The sequence below is a fragment of the Lissotriton vulgaris genome, chromosome 7 (assembly GCF_964263255.1).
Source record: "Lissotriton vulgaris chromosome 7, aLisVul1.2, whole genome shotgun sequence".
NCBI classification, from domain to species: Eukaryota; Metazoa; Chordata; class Amphibia; order Caudata; family Salamandridae; genus Lissotriton; species Lissotriton vulgaris.
Genome location: NC_141695.1, coordinates 1,739,038,392 through 1,739,055,716, shown reverse-complemented (window position 1 = coordinate 1,739,055,716; position 17,325 = coordinate 1,739,038,392). Strand labels below are relative to the sequence as shown.

The 17,325-nt window shown below is 45.0% G+C and overlaps 1 protein-coding gene across 1 annotated transcript in view; it reads right to left on the bottom strand.

Moving 5' to 3' along the window:
- LOC147706530 (alpha-2-macroglobulin-like protein 1) overlaps positions 1-17,325 on the bottom strand; it is a 316,256-nt gene that overhangs the window by 120,989 nt on the left and 177,942 nt on the right. Inside the window, exons 18-21 of the mRNA XM_086932996.1 lie at positions 17,009-17,129; positions 5,408-5,633; positions 4,666-4,792; positions 1,213-1,334 (exon numbers count right to left, since the gene is read on the bottom strand). Of these exons, the coding sequence (XP_086789122.1) occupies positions 1,213-1,334; positions 4,666-4,792; positions 5,408-5,633; positions 17,009-17,129 (596 nt within the window). The remainder of the gene's footprint in view (positions 1-1,212; positions 1,335-4,665; positions 4,793-5,407; positions 5,634-17,008; positions 17,130-17,325) is intronic.

Below are 17,325 nucleotides of genomic sequence, written 5' to 3'. Positions count from 1 at the left end.
GAGTCCTAAACCCTACCCCACTCCAAAAAAACATTCCCCCAAAACCAGGCCCCAGCCCCACATAACTCACCACGTCCTCTACTGATTCCCCATTGTCCTTCCTCTTTCTTTCTTCCTCTTCCACCCAGCCGCTCGGCAACTAGGCCGCGCATTGCCTTAACCACGCATATGTGTAGTTAAGGCATTTGCGTGGTTAAGGCAAGAGTGGTTAGGCATGCGTTGGTCAGACACGCTTGGGTGAGCCCGCGTTGTTCGGACCATTTCCCAGGTTTGACAGCCAAGTTGCTTAAGTGTTCCTTTCGATGGAAATGCAAGCAGACAAGAGCATCTGCCTAGTGGCAAACAATCACACAAGTGTTAGCCACAACATGAATTGAGACTTTGTCCCGACGTCTAGAAACAGAGACAACAACAGTTCATACTGCATAACAAAGGTAAAATAATGACCGTACTATGCACAATTTTCGCAATACACATCCATCTCAAAACGGCTAGCACCATCCACAGCTTCGTAACCTACCAGGAACCGCCTGCTCTTCCCCAAAAGTATTCTCAGTATGAGAAAGATATCCCACACTATGTCTATTATTTACGGTATGTTTAATAAGGCAATAGTGCACTATGTGTTTTCAAGGTCATGAGGAAGGCCAATTTGTTGAAACATGTTGCCTATTAAATCTTTGGAAACTTTACGACTGGAGTGTGGAATACTTTGTGTCCCGACTCAGACACTTTGCCTTTTGAAAATACATAACGGTATCTGCATCTGTTTTTCCGCACCGGCCCGCTTGTAGGAAGAGACTGGGCTACTTGTGGGAACATTCAAGACGGTGGCTACCATCTTACAATAGACAAAGGGACGGAAAGAGAGAAAGTAGGTGTCAGAAAAAGAATGAAAGAAAACCATTTCAGTGATGTCTGTGGTGGGAGGACACCCTCAACCAATAAAAATCAGGAAAAACCTGCTCTGGGTGCAAGGCAAATGCTAGAACAGGGAAGAAGGCCATCATATCAGGAGGAGGGAATTGAAATAGACAAGAAAAATCATAAATAAAGGGCTGACCAAATTCACACTCCTAAGTAGACATTAATGTGTTGGTCACAACACTACCTGCAGCAAGACCGCAAAACTGTAAACATTGAACAAGAATATAAATATAGTCTAATGTGGCAAGGACACAGCTGGGAGTAATTTCCCATTAGAATATTTACCTTGACAAGAATGGGCTTGATGATGGTGTCAATGCGCCCTTCAGTGGGTGTCACAGTGATCTCATTGCCGCATGCGTCTTTGGAGTCCAAAGCTTCCGTGGTGACCGTCAGGTTCACTTCACCTGAAAAGTGGGAGAGGGCACTGGGTGAGATAGGCCGACAAGGTGACGGGGAGTGGCAGGATCCACGGAGCAGGTGAATAGGGAACGAAAATGTAAGGTGTAAATGAAAGAGGCGGAGGAAACATCTGAAGGGGATGACAGCATGAGTAAAGTAGGCACAAGAAGGTTGAAGGAAAGAAGGAAAGGAGAATGGAGGTCAGGAATAAAATAGCCTGTAGGGCTAAAAATATGATGGAACTGCTGGTGTCACATGATGTATTTTGTGTGAACTCGTCTACAAAGCAATGTGTTTTGGTTTTTAGCCCCTTATTAAAACTGTGCATTTAACAATGTCATCTCATTGCCCAAAATGCCCAACTTACTTCATGGTGTTTTAACTCTGCACTCAGCTCAGCTAACTTAACATATTAACTTGCATCGTTTTCCAATAATTGTATTTAGATTCAGTTTGTGGGTTGAATTTCCTGTGATGAATATAAACAGGGGTGTAGAGAAGAGGTCTTTCAAAGACAGTCTTCATTGCTTAGATTGCCTGATCTAAGAAAGACTCCCTTCTGAAGCCACTTTGCCTTACCAGATTCTAAATGTTTTTGGTAACGAGAGGTACTTCCTTGACAGGGTCATTTAATTCATTTGCTGGGAAAAAATACAAAAGGCAGAAATTCCCCAAGCACGTTTTGACTGCAGACCACATTTTTAAAGATTTAGTTCAATGTAAGAATAGCTAATAGAATAATAACAGAACAAACCAGAGGAACAACAGAACAAACCAGAGGAACTAAAATTTGCAGTGATAAAGAAAATTCCTACAAAAACCTCAGGACAGAAATATATAGCAAGAGGGTAATGACCCCCATGAAATTTACACCTGGATTGCATTGTGACACAGTGGCTTCGTCCTCATAACGTCTCCTTAGTAAATGTCGTTTACCGGAAAAGTAAGTGGGCAAGAGGACGTTTCTGTCCTCTTGGCTTGGCAGATTTTCATGTGGAGTATTTGTGTTTCCTCCATCTTGAAATAGAGTAAAAAACCCCATTGGAAGATAGTCCAAAACCACTGGAAAATGTTATGATTTATGACATTACCACCTGTGACTCCTTTCCTCTGTAGCTCCAGGGAGCCATCTGTAATTAACTGCCTGTAGTTCACACAGCACAGGAGCAAATGATCAACCAAGGGTGACACATACTGGGTGACTGAGACGCATCCACGCCTCCACCATCAATGCGATAGGAAACAATGAAAAAACATTCATCAAGCGCGACCACTGCTCAGGCAGGAGGAGAACACAGTGATGTGCCAACCCCAGATTTCAAGAGAGCCTACAAGTTAGAGCAAATGGCAGCTTCTTAGCCAAGATGTGGTCGTGGAGCACCTTCCAAGCTGGTCACAGAGGGGCTTCACAAGACCCAAGAAAGAGTTCCGTAAGAGATTTCTGCAATTCACTCAAAAGAAATGGGTGCATCAGTTGACTTCTTTCCACATATACCGTACCAACAGCCAAAGGGCAGCAGTGAGTCAATGGCGTTAGTTGGCCAGTGAAGTTGGGAAACTGTACTTTTTGAAGTTGCTAATTCAGGAAGGTTCCCCAACTTCACTCACCTTCACTATACTAAACAACTCCTGCACTACAAATATTGGTAGCAAAGTTGTTTCGAGGAGTACTTTTTTTTCAGTTTTATACTTTGAACACTACTTGCATAGTGATAGTTCCTAATCAAAGACAGTCAGCTACTCACTGGCATGTGAAGTGCCCCTTGAGGCACCCACACGGCTTCACTATTTCCTGGCACAGAAACAGATATTCCTGATGTCCTGAGGACGCAGTGTGTGGCTTGACAAAGAAACCGAGGGCTTCTCCGACCAATCAATAACTATGGTAAGAGCCACTCTGATGAACACATCTTTTCTTGAGCTGGCCATTTTTTGTAGCCACTTCTTGGTGTTTTAGCTTTTTCTGTCTATTTTTCCATTGATCTGGATACATGTTTAGGTTTGTTCTACAATGGAGATGATGGGAGCGGAAGGTGATACAGACACCTTTTCACCATCAATTTTAATCTTGTCTCATTGAGAAAATGACATTATAAATAATTTGCAATTAAGGTTTTGAAGAAAAGAATGCATAGTCTTGTCAAAACTGATTTACAATACATCTCCTGGCAAGTCCTTTACGGACACAATACATTTATTGAATGGGCTGAGTCAATGTGAGAAATATAATGATGGATTAGACCGGTCACTGGCATGATATTTACATCTGGACCCTATGGGGGTGATGCTTGAAGTCACCCCAGGGGGGCCCATAGATAGAGTTTTAGGAGTGATATCCTGCAAGTGAGGACTGACTTTCAGTTGCAATCAATTTAAGTAGATGTTTGAGACACAATCATAATCTATAGGATCACGTTACTTGAAGACTCCGGATGCGACAACGAGATTCGGGCGCTAAAACAAACTAACTTTGACTTAGGAGAATCAGATAATCCTTCTCCCCATTTAAGGCTATCTTGAGACAGGGTAAATCTGTTCAGGTTTTTCTTGTAAATAGTTTTCAGTCTGTGCTGCATTTTGAATTGAATTAAATGACATTTGATAAAGAATAGGAAATCCCCTATATGTTCCTACTGGACATAGATTAGCTGTACCCTCATTCTAGGTGCCCATGGCAGCAGGGTCACCGGCAGCCAGTTCCTACAAACACCACCATGCTTAGTATGGCACTGTGTCTCCATGTTGACGCAGCTGTAAATGGTGGCGGTCTGGCCAATATAAAATCAGTGGGCTCTTCAGCCACCATTCCGTGGGGGCGTTAATGATGCCTGATAACCCTCAGAATGATGCATGGAGGGAAAAAGCAACAAGGGACAAAGGCAGGAGATTAAAAAGATTAATTAATTTGGTGAGGAAAATGGTAATGATAAATTGGGCTTGGTATGATCAGAAGAAACTTAAAGTGAGTGTGAAATGGAGAGAGGCGATGGACTGACTACAGAGGATGAAGGGGATCAGGATGGAGTAAGTGGGAGGTGAGAAGGATGATTTGGGGAAATAAGATGGGGAGGGTACGAATGAGAGGGAATGAAGAGATGAGAAGCAACTGCTTGTAGGGAATTTCTGAGGAATTAAATGATTTAACGAAGAGATGAAGACTTTAGCTGAAAGAAAAAAAAGACCAATGATTAAGAAGTAAGTAGTAAGGAATGAAGGAAGGAAGAAAATGAAGGAAAACAGAAGAGGAAAAAGGAGAAAATTCAAATATGTAAAAATGGAGAAAAGGAATAAACAGCAGAAGAAAAGAACAAACACTGAAGCAAGAAGTAGTATTACCCAGCTTCATCGCTGTGACCGACCAAGAGAATGTCTTCCCTTCGCTCGGACCGAGACAGGAAGTGTACTCGCTTTTAGGATGGGCTTCCACCTTGAACTCCTCTGATTTCAAAAGATGTATTTGGATCTGCACAGGATCAACACATCACATAAGTCTTCACATTCTCTAGTTGTCCCTAACTGCTGCATCTTTTACTAAACATCAGCTACAGTCCTAATTTTGTCATCTTTCTGCCACATTGATTTTTAGATGACCTTTAATATTTTTTCACTTTCTGGCAACTAGCAACCAACTTGGCCTTTAATTCCAATAGTTGATTAATTCCCCTTGAATGTGCAGAAAGGGACCCAAGATATCTCTTAGGGATATTGGACAACATTACCAAAGATATATCTACTGTTCTTCAAAACATTGAAATAAGGAAACTGTCCTTCCCAGAATAACATTGAGACCTATTTATTAAACAATTTGAAGAAATGAACTAAAAAAGGGGGATGACAAAGATGACCCTGAAATATTATACATATTCAATATGAACACCAACCAACAGATGTTGGTGAATAGCCCTGTTGGTAATCCTTGCAGCTACTGACAGTCATTTTTACTGGAGCACGCCCATCAGTCCATCTCATGCATGATAAAATATTAGGTGCCTCGTTTGCACAAGAAGATGTATCTGAAATCCCCATCGAGGTCCCAGGTCTTGGCCACTTTGCTCTGCCCTGCTCTCTATGTACTCGCCTTTATGAACTCCTTCATATAGTTGAAGACGCTGGCCTTGAGGGTGAAGGTCTCGTCCCGCACCACAGAGTATGGCAGTGAGAGCTCTGCGAAGAAGGGCTTGAAAGCCCTCAGCGTCACTGGGGAAGACATCCCAAAACCGATATCCGCCAGACAGAAGGTACCAGCAACCCAATCTGTGATGGTGTCGGGGACGGTGACAGGGACTGTAGCGGTCCCAGACTCTCTGGAATGAGAAAGGGGAAAGGTGCAATCAGAGGGATATCTAGGCCATGAGGTCAGGAGCTAAGAGAGGGAGATTAGTATCAATGTTTTGCAGTGGTGCAACATTAAGTAATGGTACGCCAATCACAGAAGGAACTCCATATCCCATAGTCAGAAGAGCCAGAACACCACATCATTTCAGGCCACAAAGTGTCATGGTCCACATAACTAAGGATAGCACTTTCAGCTTCCTTCCTCCAAGCAACGGCTATGAGTGGTATGAACTGCACAAAATACCATTCTAGCGGTCTTTTAATAAATTACTGCTCATGTTCTGCTTAAACAGGTCTCCATCATAGATACCTGGGGGCTTATTTACAAGCCCCATGCGCCTCCGGTGCGCCACGTTGCATGACGCTGCGGCGGCACAACCTGCTGCGTGATATTTAGACGCACACGTAAAGCCACCCTGCATGGCTTTACCTGTGCTTGTAAATATCGCCCCTTTTCTCGCAACACTTTGTGTGTTAGGCCCGTGACATGGGTGTTGTTGTGGGTGTTCCAATGCCACACCAATGTCCTCTGATACATTTTCAGATTTACGAACAATCGTAAACCTGGAAATTCCATCAAGGCACAACGAGGAGAAATGTTTCCATTTCTCCTCGTTTTTTTCCTCTCGCAATGCCTGCTGCATTCTACAGAATGCATTGGAGGAGGAAACCACCTCAATTGATTGTTATATGCATGAAGGTGCCCCTTTCCTGCACAAAAGCAATCTCCCCACGACACAGACATCCTTGCCCCATGCTGCAGGGCTGCCTGTGCCGGTACATGGCAGCAGTTTGTGCGCCAGCACAGGGGAAAGCACAGATGCAACATATTGTAAATATGTTGAATACCTGAGCTTCGAAACTACAGCAGCATGGCGCAGCAAAATGACTTGCAGCACGACGCTGCATTAGTTTCTTGTAAATCTGCCCCCTGGAGAAAACTCCATACTCTAAAGGTACAAAAATGCATGGAATATTACTAACATATTGTCCTCTATATACATTACCCGTTGCGTTGTGTATATTTGAAATAAGCTGTACATACAACGTTCTATCGAAACTGCTTTCCGTTTACCCAATGCAAGGTCTTCTCCAAAACTACTGATGATCCCCGACTAAAATACTGTTAATAAAACTGTCTTCTTACAAAAATAACTAGAGGGTAAATCGGTCTGATGGAATTTGCAGAAAAGCATATTTGTTTGACCAAAACCACAGGGGCAACAAAGGTGAAGTCTGGTATAAAATGTATGTTGAGTGTCAATTAAAGTGCAGCATCAGTGGCCCTGGCACCTAGCCACAATGGGTCTAGTGGAATGTTTATCCTCTGGGGATTGCCGGAGTGACCAAGGCTTGTTAGATCACGGTAACATCAGATGAGTATTGAAGTTAAGTGAAAAGTATTGTGAAAGGACGAGGTGAAGAACGTCATTCCTCACTGACAGTTATGAGCACCTTCCTATGTTCAGGTATCAGCCTCCGACCACGTATATGCAGGTTTGTGTGTCCCTAAAGATGGAAACTCCCAGCAGGTTGTGCTACTTACAGTAGGCCAAGAATCATGTCATTGGCTTGCCACTCTCATTGATAACAGGAAGGACAGAGTTCCTGACCTGAGAACAACTTAACAAATTCTCATCAACTTGCTTCTGTATAAGATTGACAACGAAGTCACCATGTAAGTTTTAATGGTAGGAAAGTCAGCATCAAGGTAGGCTATTTACTTTAGTTACTCTTGTGGTCAATGTAGGAAACTGGTTTTGGTTGCCGTAGTCTCCCCACTTTTTGCCTGGCATTTGATGCAACTTGGACTGAAGTGCACTGGGATCTCGCTAACCAAGTCCGCGGTGCCAGTGTTCTTTCGCAAAACAAGATAACTGGTAATTTGATCCCCCAAGTGACCAGGCCTTTAGCACCTCTGTAAGTCCCTAGTAAGTGGTGCCTCTGGTACCTAGGGCATAGGTACTAAAGAAGGTCCCGAAGTGCTGCAGCATATCAAGTGCCGCTCTAAGGGAAACCAGCAGCAAACTCATACAGATTGCCACTGCAGGCTGTGACAAGGTTCTCTAGAAAGTGAAAATACAACATGACACTTGTGAGTCATATTCCCGAACTGCATGTAATATTTGTTAGTCTCCCCCAAAAAAGGGGTAAATGAACAGGCAAAAAAAAGGGTTGGATAGAGGGGTGAGCTTTTGGTGCAAGAAGCATCAGTAGGAACAAAAGACAGAAAACAGAGAGGGGGCGAGGTCAAGCCAACCAGTGTGCATCCGGGTCCTGTGTGTGATGCTGCCCTTATGTCCCGCTCCACCCCTTTCAGCAGAACCCATAGATAGTCCAGTGACGCCAAGAAACCCCACAATCTATTTCAAACATTCAGCTCTGCATCAGGACAGCAAGTGCCCTTGTCTTTACACAGTACGTTGTCCGGCGTTTACCCCTACACATGAAGTCCCTGTATCCATTCAAAGAGACTGTGGTTTAAGCCCTCCTTCAAAGTCAGAGGAACTGCGCCACTGTGCAGATCAGGCCTCTGCAGTATCCCTTGCTGATCGGCGGGGATCGTCCAGCAGATCTGAATCAGTACAGGAGGACAACTTTCAAGTTGGTGGGATGCAGCAACATGTACTTTAATCCCATTGCTTTCAGCATTTGTTTGACGCCACTGAAGGACTGTTTCTGCAGTTGGAGGGCAGCCCTGGTGCATGATTTGGTTCACAAACTTCGGGTCTCCCTGTTTACGGGCCATCTGTAGGACTTCATCACAGTCACTGTAGGTGCACTGTAGGTGAGGAACTTAGCTATGACAGTCTGGGACGAGCTCCTGGCTGCAGTGATAGGGCCAAGGATCTATGCGCTCTCTCCACTGTGAAGAACTTCGACAGGCTTGCAATCGAGAGCACTGCTTTAATCCTCTCCTCCAGGAAGACCTCCAGTTTACCACCCTCAGCGCCCTCACGGAAGCTCAAGAACCTGAGATTACACCTAGGGGAGCACCCCTCTGCAACCTCTAGCCGTGCCTCCATTTTTACTATAGTGAGCTTCGAACCCAGTCACTGTGGCCATCAGCTGGCATCTGTGACCTGGCTCTCCATTTCCACTGATCTTTCAGACATTTTACACAGGTCAGTCCTAAGTAAAATCACATTGAGCACCAAACACTCAATTTTTTCCTGTGCCGCAGGCACTGAAGCCTCATTGCCCGCCAGGATCTGAGAACCCAATAGTTTGTTAGTACCCCGTAGGGCTTTACCTTCCACAGACTGCAGTCCTCCACCCGCACACTGGGCAGTAAATTGGTCTGTTCATCATTTGTTGGGTGCCCCTTGTCAGTCTTTCCTTGCCCATATTGCGATGGGGTGTATGCCTGTTGCACGTGATGCAGCAGTTACCTACCTCCACCAACCAGGCCTCTCCGCCCGCACCACTCAGCTTTAGGCCTCCCATTGCCGCCACAGGCATCAGCGGACTTTGGGGCCATGCCAACTGGTTCTCCTGTGCCGACAGGCATCCAAGAATCCAGAAGTGGTGATTGAGACTCAAGCATCGTCTCACCCAGTAAGGGATCTCAAGCATGTAGGAGGGCCACCCATGGAACTATATCAGGCACTCCTGCAGGTACACTAGCGCAGTCCAGACCAATAGTACTCTATGGGTGAAGGTGCACCACCAACCTGAGCTCACACTCTGCCGCAGGGTGGGTGGCCCAACTACGTCTCATCTGCCATCTTCCCAAGGCTGTCCAGTGCAGCAGCAGGTGGGCCAGGGAGAGTGTAATCGTTGGGGGCAATCTACAAAGCTGTCAGTACAGACACTTCCAGTGTAGGGGGGGGGGAGCAGAAACTTAAAGCCATGGTCAGTAAAAAAAGTGGCCCACATTTGTATATTTCCTATTTGCAAAACAATACTTGAGCAAAGTTTTATTTATAAAAAAAAGGGTCTCTGACAGAGGCACGTTTTCTTAACTTTACTTAGATACAAGAAATGCATGGATAGTTCACACGGATGAAACACACCTGAAAACAAGGGAGGCCACTTCTGCCCTGCTCAATATGCATACATTAATGGGCCAGCCCAGCGAGAGAAAGGAAGTGACACCTCTGCCCGTTGATAAAAAGGGATGTAATGGACAACCATCTGCCTCCCGAAAGGTCCCTCTGGCACCCATTAGGCCGCTGATGGCGTCCGCACAACACAGCCAAATCGGCCCCCAGGCAAACAAGCATTGGAAATGCAATAGGTCTCGCAGTAGGAAAGTTTGAGCTATAGGTGTTAATTATTTTTTTGTTTTTTATTTATGTGTTGTTTTTTCTAAATAGCTAAATTAATAGCTTTCTTATTTACAAAGCCAATAGTTATAATTTTTCTAAATGTGACACCTCTAGCATTTGTAAAGCAACATGTTTTGTATTAACGGGACTTATATGTGACTTATATGTATTGATATAAAAAAAATCAATGGCTTTAAAAAACAATAATTAATACGTAAATAAAATGGATTTTATTTTATATTGCCAATAGCTTAAAGTGTATTAAATATATTTAGTGAAGATGCTGTGGTTGCGCTGAGTGAGGGTGAGTGAGGGGTTGAGGGTGAGTGAGGGTGAGTGAGGGTGAGGGGTTGAGGGTGAGGGGGTGAGGGTGAGGGGGTGAGGGGTTGAGGGTGAGTGAGGGTGAGGGTGAGGGGTTGAGGGTGAGTGAGGGTGAGGGGTTGAGGGTGAGTGAGGGTGAGGTGTGGAGGGTGAGTGAGGGTGAGGTGTTGAGGGTGAGTGAGGGTGAGGGGGAGTAGTTGATGCTGAGTGAGGGTGAGTGAGAGTGAGTGTGAGTGAGGTGTTGAGGGTGAAAGTTTGAGGGTGAGTATTTTTTTTTTTTTAAATTGCGAAAATTTATGTCACCACTTACCTAAAGCATCAGAAGTTTGAGGTTCCCTTGCTCCCCCTCCCCCGGTTCCTGTCCTTCACCTTTGGATTTAGATCAACCTCATGAGTTTTCACAATGGCCATGTCTCTAATGATGGGCCCCGTGTTTGTGAGGAAGGATGATGATGCCTTCATTTCTAGACAAAATTATGGTAAGTACGGACTCTCTTTCCCTTGCCTCAGGCTCACATAAGAAGGGTGAACAGGGTTCTCCATATCTTTGGTTGAAATATGAATCAAAAAATCAAACATAGTGTAGTATTCCAGACTCCACACACCTGCTCGTGACAGCGTGAATGTCAAAGTTCTATAGAGTGTCGGTTCAGGCAGTCAAAGCACGAGAGTCCGAGGCTGGCGGTGCTTGGGCGCTCAGCAGCTCGGGTGGTTTTTCTCTAAAATAAATGATTACATTCATGAACCTGGTTATGTCGGTGTCCTTACCACATAATTTGTGGCTGCGACTTATACAGAAACCTCTCCACGATAGAAATAACACGTACCTGAATGAACATCTGCAGCTTTCTTCAGCCGGATAATCATATGATTTCTGCTGATGGTTATCTTGCCCTGCTGACCTGTTCATCATGCAAGTCGCATGGTGTCAGAAGGAGAGACCTGAAGACTTCTGGCATTGATGTAGTATCCGCAGACGTACGGAGCAATTTTTGCCCTCATGCTAATCCTCAACTTATCGGAAGCTGAATACAGTTTGAAGGAGTGGCGCACATCGCACCAGTTGACTGTTTGTGAGCGCTGTCGTGCGTGGGTAGATTCAGTGCAGCAGGCGAGGTTTCCCCTGATTAAACCTTATGGGGTGGTCGGGGGGTTCTTGCAGGGCGGAGTATTAGGTCGAAGACGGACGGAGGAGAGGGGAGGGGGGATGAGAAATGCGAACGAGACGGAGGGAAGAGAGGGGAGGGGGGAGGAGAAATGCGACACGGCGGGAAGGGGAGGGGGCGGAGCGGGTAAACAAAGACGGACGTGCACGCGCTTTTAAGCTCAATGCGCATGCGCATAAGCTCAATGCGCATGCGCATTGAGCTTAAAAGTCACGGGCACTGCAAGGAATCGCCACGATTCCTTGCAGTGTGGATAAAGAGTGGATAAGTCCCAATACTCTCGCTTGCTCGATGCGCATGCGCATCGACAGGCGAGACCTAAAAAGCAGCCCACAGCGGGAACTCGTATACTGGGCCCTTGGCAATTGCCAGAGTGCCCGCCTTACCAATCAGACCCTGGGAACTCGGGTGCCAGGACGCAGCAGGATCTTACTTTCGAGGCCTAAGAGTGTGTTTAGTGCTGCCGCTCGGCCATGTTGCTGGCCATGTCCCTCCCAAGACCAAGTTAATAATGTGTGCAACCGCTTTGGGGGTAGGCAAACAAGGGCCCGAGGTGAAACAGGGACTCTGAGTCGGCACAGGTAGAGGAAGGTACCGTCACATATATGCCTCAAAACAACCATGCAAAACTAATTTCATATGAGGTAAGCTTAACACCAATGTACAAATAAAAAAAATATATATTCCTGTGAGGGCAAGGGGGACAGCAAATCTTTCCTAGTCAACATCTTCCCATGAAGAGCAGTGCAATGGAGGGAAAGGGGTGTAGCCCACCTCTATGTGTGTAGTGTAAAAAGACATTGAGGTAACACAGCGAAATAACAGACTTGAAACAAAGAAAATAAATCAACTTGGTGTGCACCCAGGTCTAGGGGGTGGCTGCACCCCTCGAAGGCAAGGTCCATCACTAAAGCACAGCAGAGGATGGCCATTTGACCTACCAGTAAGAGTGGTGACAATTAAAGCAACATAAGGATTAAATCACATTGTCTGCGGTTTGTGGTGTCCCGGAGGGAAATAGAGCCATGCTGGCGTTGAAGTCCCAGTCAGAAGCTGCACTCACTGAAGAACTCAATGGAAGTAGAAGCTGTTGTGTTCGAATGGAAGACATTGTTGCAATCATGGCCCATCTTCTCTCCGGGGCTTGTTCTGAGGAGGGAACCGCTGTAGTTGTCTTTGTCGGGGCGACGCCAGGTCAGCACAACTTAGAAAGCACTCCCTGAGAGGATTGCTCCACTGGAGCAATCATCTCATGATTGCTCCACTAGGGTAGAGCAGGTCCAACCAGTACCATACAGCCTCTGGGGTGACAAAAAACAGAGTACGTTGCTCATGGACGACCCTCAATGGGGCTGGGAATATCAGTGCATAGGTGAGTCCCTCCTTCTTGAGTTGTTGGTTGGCAGACAGGAAGGATGCCCGCTGGTGCTAGACTACCAAGGTGTAATCCAGACAGAGAGACATGTTGATATTGTCCATAATTTTTAGGGAATTTTCTCTTTCCTTCTGTAGGACCACATCTCAGTCTCTGAAATTGAGAATGTGTGCAACTATATGTCTCGGTGGTGCCCTCAGGGGAGAGTGATGTAATGGCACCGTAGTTGCTCTTTCCACTGTAAACGAGGTAGAGAATTCCTGCGGGGCAACCTCCCTCTTCAACCATTGTTCAATAAACAACGGGGCGATGGACCATTCCACCGCCTCCGGCATTCCAATGATGCGTACATTATTAAGGCATGTCTGGCCTTAGGCATCCTCCACTATGTCCTGCAGGACGGTAAGTTATTGACAGAAGACATCTATAGTGGTACACTGTGATGTTTGTTCGGGGGCTAGCGTAGTTGAGGATGTTTCAGCCAACTTAACCTTATCTGATAACCTACAGTGCTCATTTCTTAGCAGGCCTAAGTCCGTCGCCAGTCTACCAATGCGGTGTTTAATGGCTGCTCTGGAGTCACGGATTTCTTGGAGGATAATGTCCAGTTTGTCAGGAGGAGGATCAAATGCTGTGGGTGAGATGCAACCCACCAGCATTTGGGTTTAGGAGCTATCAGAAAGGTTAACTTGAGACGCCCCCTGGCCTGGATGGGAAGATGAGCTTGTAGATTTGGTGCGGCCCATGTCGAATGGTAGTAAGTGCTGTGGGAGACACAAGGACTACTGTAGAGAGTTGTTATAAATATAATATATTGAGTCCACGATGTGCCAGGCTTATGCATTCGGGAATGGTCCTCAAATGTCAGAAAGTCCTGTCAGGGTGAATTAGTATGTTGCACACACTACTGATAGTAGAACTGTTATTAGTGGCAAACAATGGAGAAGATCCCCACCAATTGGTGATTCATCCAGGGGGGATGAAAGTAGGCCCAAAATTACAGCATCTATACGCTTCAGGTCGTGAGAGAGCCTGAGCTCCACAATGCCCTGGCCCCACAAGAATAGGAGGAAGCTGCTCAGCATGGACGTGTTTAGTAAGGAGTACAAAGGTGCTGGAGAGGTCGAAGGCCTGGGAGGGCCACACAACACCATTGATCCTATCCCTGTGGCCAGTCTGGCCAGACTCACCTGTATTGACAGTAATGTTATCAGGAGGAGCGTGCCCAAGCAGGACTGCCGCTCAGGAAGGGGAGGGGGTCAGCAGGTGTGAACTACCACTCCTAGTGCTGTATGACTCATGGCGAGTCTGTTGCAGAATAAAGCGAATCCCCTGGGCTACATGTGGGCCCCCGAATGTCCGCTGAGCTGCTCTACAGCCCAGGGCAGCAGAATGGAAAAATCAGAGAGGACCGCCAGTGAGCCCGCTGCCGAACAAGGTGAATCCCCTGGGTCGGTCTTCCTGCTGACTGCGATTGGCGTCTGTGGAAGTCCACGCCACAGGCCTCTCATACAGGTTGCTGCTCCTGGGCCCCAGAGAGTTTGCCCAGCTGCTTGATTGTCCAGGGCAACACGGGGAAGAAACCCAGAGAAGGTCCTTCATGCATGGCGACACTCCCAGTATACCACTAGCGCTGGCTTGGGCGAGTCAAATGGAGGGCAGAAATTGCGCTGGTATGTGGGGGGAGACGGGGGGAACTCTTGCCCTCTAATTATGGAGCTGGACGCTGACTATTGAAGATTCTGAAAAGTCCTGTAACCACACTGTTCAGGAAAGTCCACAGACTGCAGGAGAACTGGAGCTCTAGTGTTGGGCGAACGTTTTTGCCAATAATTGAGCATGCCCCAATACTCCTTTTCAGGTCTAGCTGTTAGCTGTCTGGTTATGAACGACTTTCTGTGGGATGTAACAAGAATTTACAATGGGCTTACAGACTGCTCACTATTTCCATTGGTGACTTTGTTGCTCTCGTTTGCTTGCTACTTATTCGAAAGCTTTCCTTCCTCTTCTCTTCTCCCTCTTCCAGAGGACAGCCTCTTCACCATCCTTTTGACTGGCTGTCTTGTATCCCATCACTGCTCACTTATAGGGAACTTTTTTATTTTTCTTAAATCCATCCATGAGAGTGATATGTTTGCTAGTGCTTTCCTTTGTGTGCTTCTCTCTGTGCCAAAAAAGACCCTGCCACCTTGTTAGGTTTTGCTCTCTCCCTCCTGTACTTTTTTCTCGCTCATGTGCTTCTCTTTTGCCAATCCCGGTCACCCACTCTCCATGTTGCTGTCTCTCTCGTGTGCCGCTTTTCCATTCAATGGCCCACCAGACTATATTTTTACTGTCACACCACCACTTCTTGCTACTTTACTTCTACTCCTCCAACTAGCATGCTATTAAAGCGACTGTCAGCTGCCATTTGCTGCTGTTAACTATGCTACAAAAAAGCACTCTTACGCACCTACGTTTTTTCAATTTACTGACCTAAAGGGTGTCCGCAATCTAACATTGGTCGCCAAAAACAAAGAAAATGACTGTGTCCCATTGATACGTGTGCACATCATTTGTAATGCAATGCATGCACAAGCATAGGTCTTAATGCATGGGCGTGTTACAGAGTCACGCAACCAGCAACAGCAGTGACACCTTTGCGTCTCTTTTTCAAATTTGCTGAGGCCGCACAGCATCAGCAAACAGCTTTGGTGTAGTGAAATGGTCTACTAGATCCATCTGATTTTCCAATAAATGTTTTTCATTATGCCAACACAGTGGATTGTGACTAAAAAATGCCAACATGGACTTCTCAAAAGAACTAGAAAAAAAGGCAGATTCTTTTCTCAGTAACACAGGAAAAACATTCATGTTCAGGCTAAACAGTTGTATGTTGCTCTTTAGATATTAACGGATTTGACATTCAATAATATCACTTCTAGGCTATCTCCTATCACTACATCCTGAGGTAAGTATATATTACCTATTCTTAACCCCACGCATACTTACCTTAGGAGATGAGTATAAGTAGACTTATGAAAGGAAATTATATACTTATGCATCAAAGCAGTGGAAGGTGGATGTAGTGAATGCAGCTTTCTTGTCATCTGATCTACTGAATTTTCTATACTGATCCCACTGACCCTAAATCAAAATAGGTCTTGGTGAGAACCTTGGCTTCAGGAGCCCCTTGTGCCTGCACGCTCATGCCATCAGCCGTCATGTTCTGTTCATGACGGGATGAGCAGGTAAGTAATCTTGCATCAGTTTGTAGATCGATACGGGTACCACCAGGCTACTCACGCTTTTTTTCCACTGTACGCTAAACGGAAATATGTGCTGGAAAAGGTAGGTTTGCCCTTCCGATGGCAAAATAATTGGCCAGCCCTACTCCATTTCCTTATGCTGGAACTGCTAGCTACTAAAGCTTAAGTTACTATTGCTAATAATAAATCTCAAATAAAATTTAAATTACAATTTCAGATCCAAAAATACAATTAAGCAATTTACACAATAATTCAATAAAAAATGTACTCAATACAAAACAAATTACCATTAATAAAAATATTTCTAATTTAAATACCTTCCCACCCTATCCCCCTACAAGATCAACAACTCACTGCAACATTATAAATAACTAATAATATAAAAAAACGAAACCACGTAAAATTACAAACTACATTTTATGAAAAAAAATTCAAAACAAATTTTATTGTACCAACAACCATATATAGTCCGATACAGCCGAGATTCTCAGTAGAGTCAATATGAGTCAGTATTACATCTAAGCTGTTGACATCCATTATATCAATACAAAACAGGAAAGAAAAAACATGAGCTAAAACGTTAGCCCTCAGTTGTACATTTTATACATTTAATAACAATTATGCCAAAAAATACTAAAATCTAAAACTAATATAGTAACAAACACATATTTTTACAACTATGTTGCTGAAAACGATATTTCAAACAACAATATTCTTAAAAACAATACTATCTAGCAAAAATAAAAATGTTCTTGATAACAATATTCTATACCAAGATATTTTTGCATCACAATATTTTTTCTGATGTTTATGTGCCACAATACTTTAAACACAGCGTAGCACATAGACTGGATAGTGGACAATGAAGCAATAATTGATTCCAACTTAAAGGACAGGCCATCCACTGCGAATCAAGAACATAAAATATCATGAACAGATTCTACTAAAGTAAAGACAACATACCCAACTGCTGTCAGGTCCCAGATCCAGGTCTCCGGGAAATGCTTCCGGACCTGCTCTTCCACCTTCGGTTGAGATTCTGGTAGGACATTGGCCTGCGGAACTGCGCTGTCTGGCATGGATGCTAAGAGAAAATCAAGACAACTTTTGTAACTGAGCAGAGGACAGTGATATTTCGCCTCAATGAACCACCTGATAGACGTGAGTGAGATCCAGGCAGGAGGTCTAGAGCATGCAATAAACCTCTCTCGCTGCACATTCCTGATACAGTCTCTTTGGCATGTTTTATCAGTCAAATAGTGAGGATTTGACAACATGTT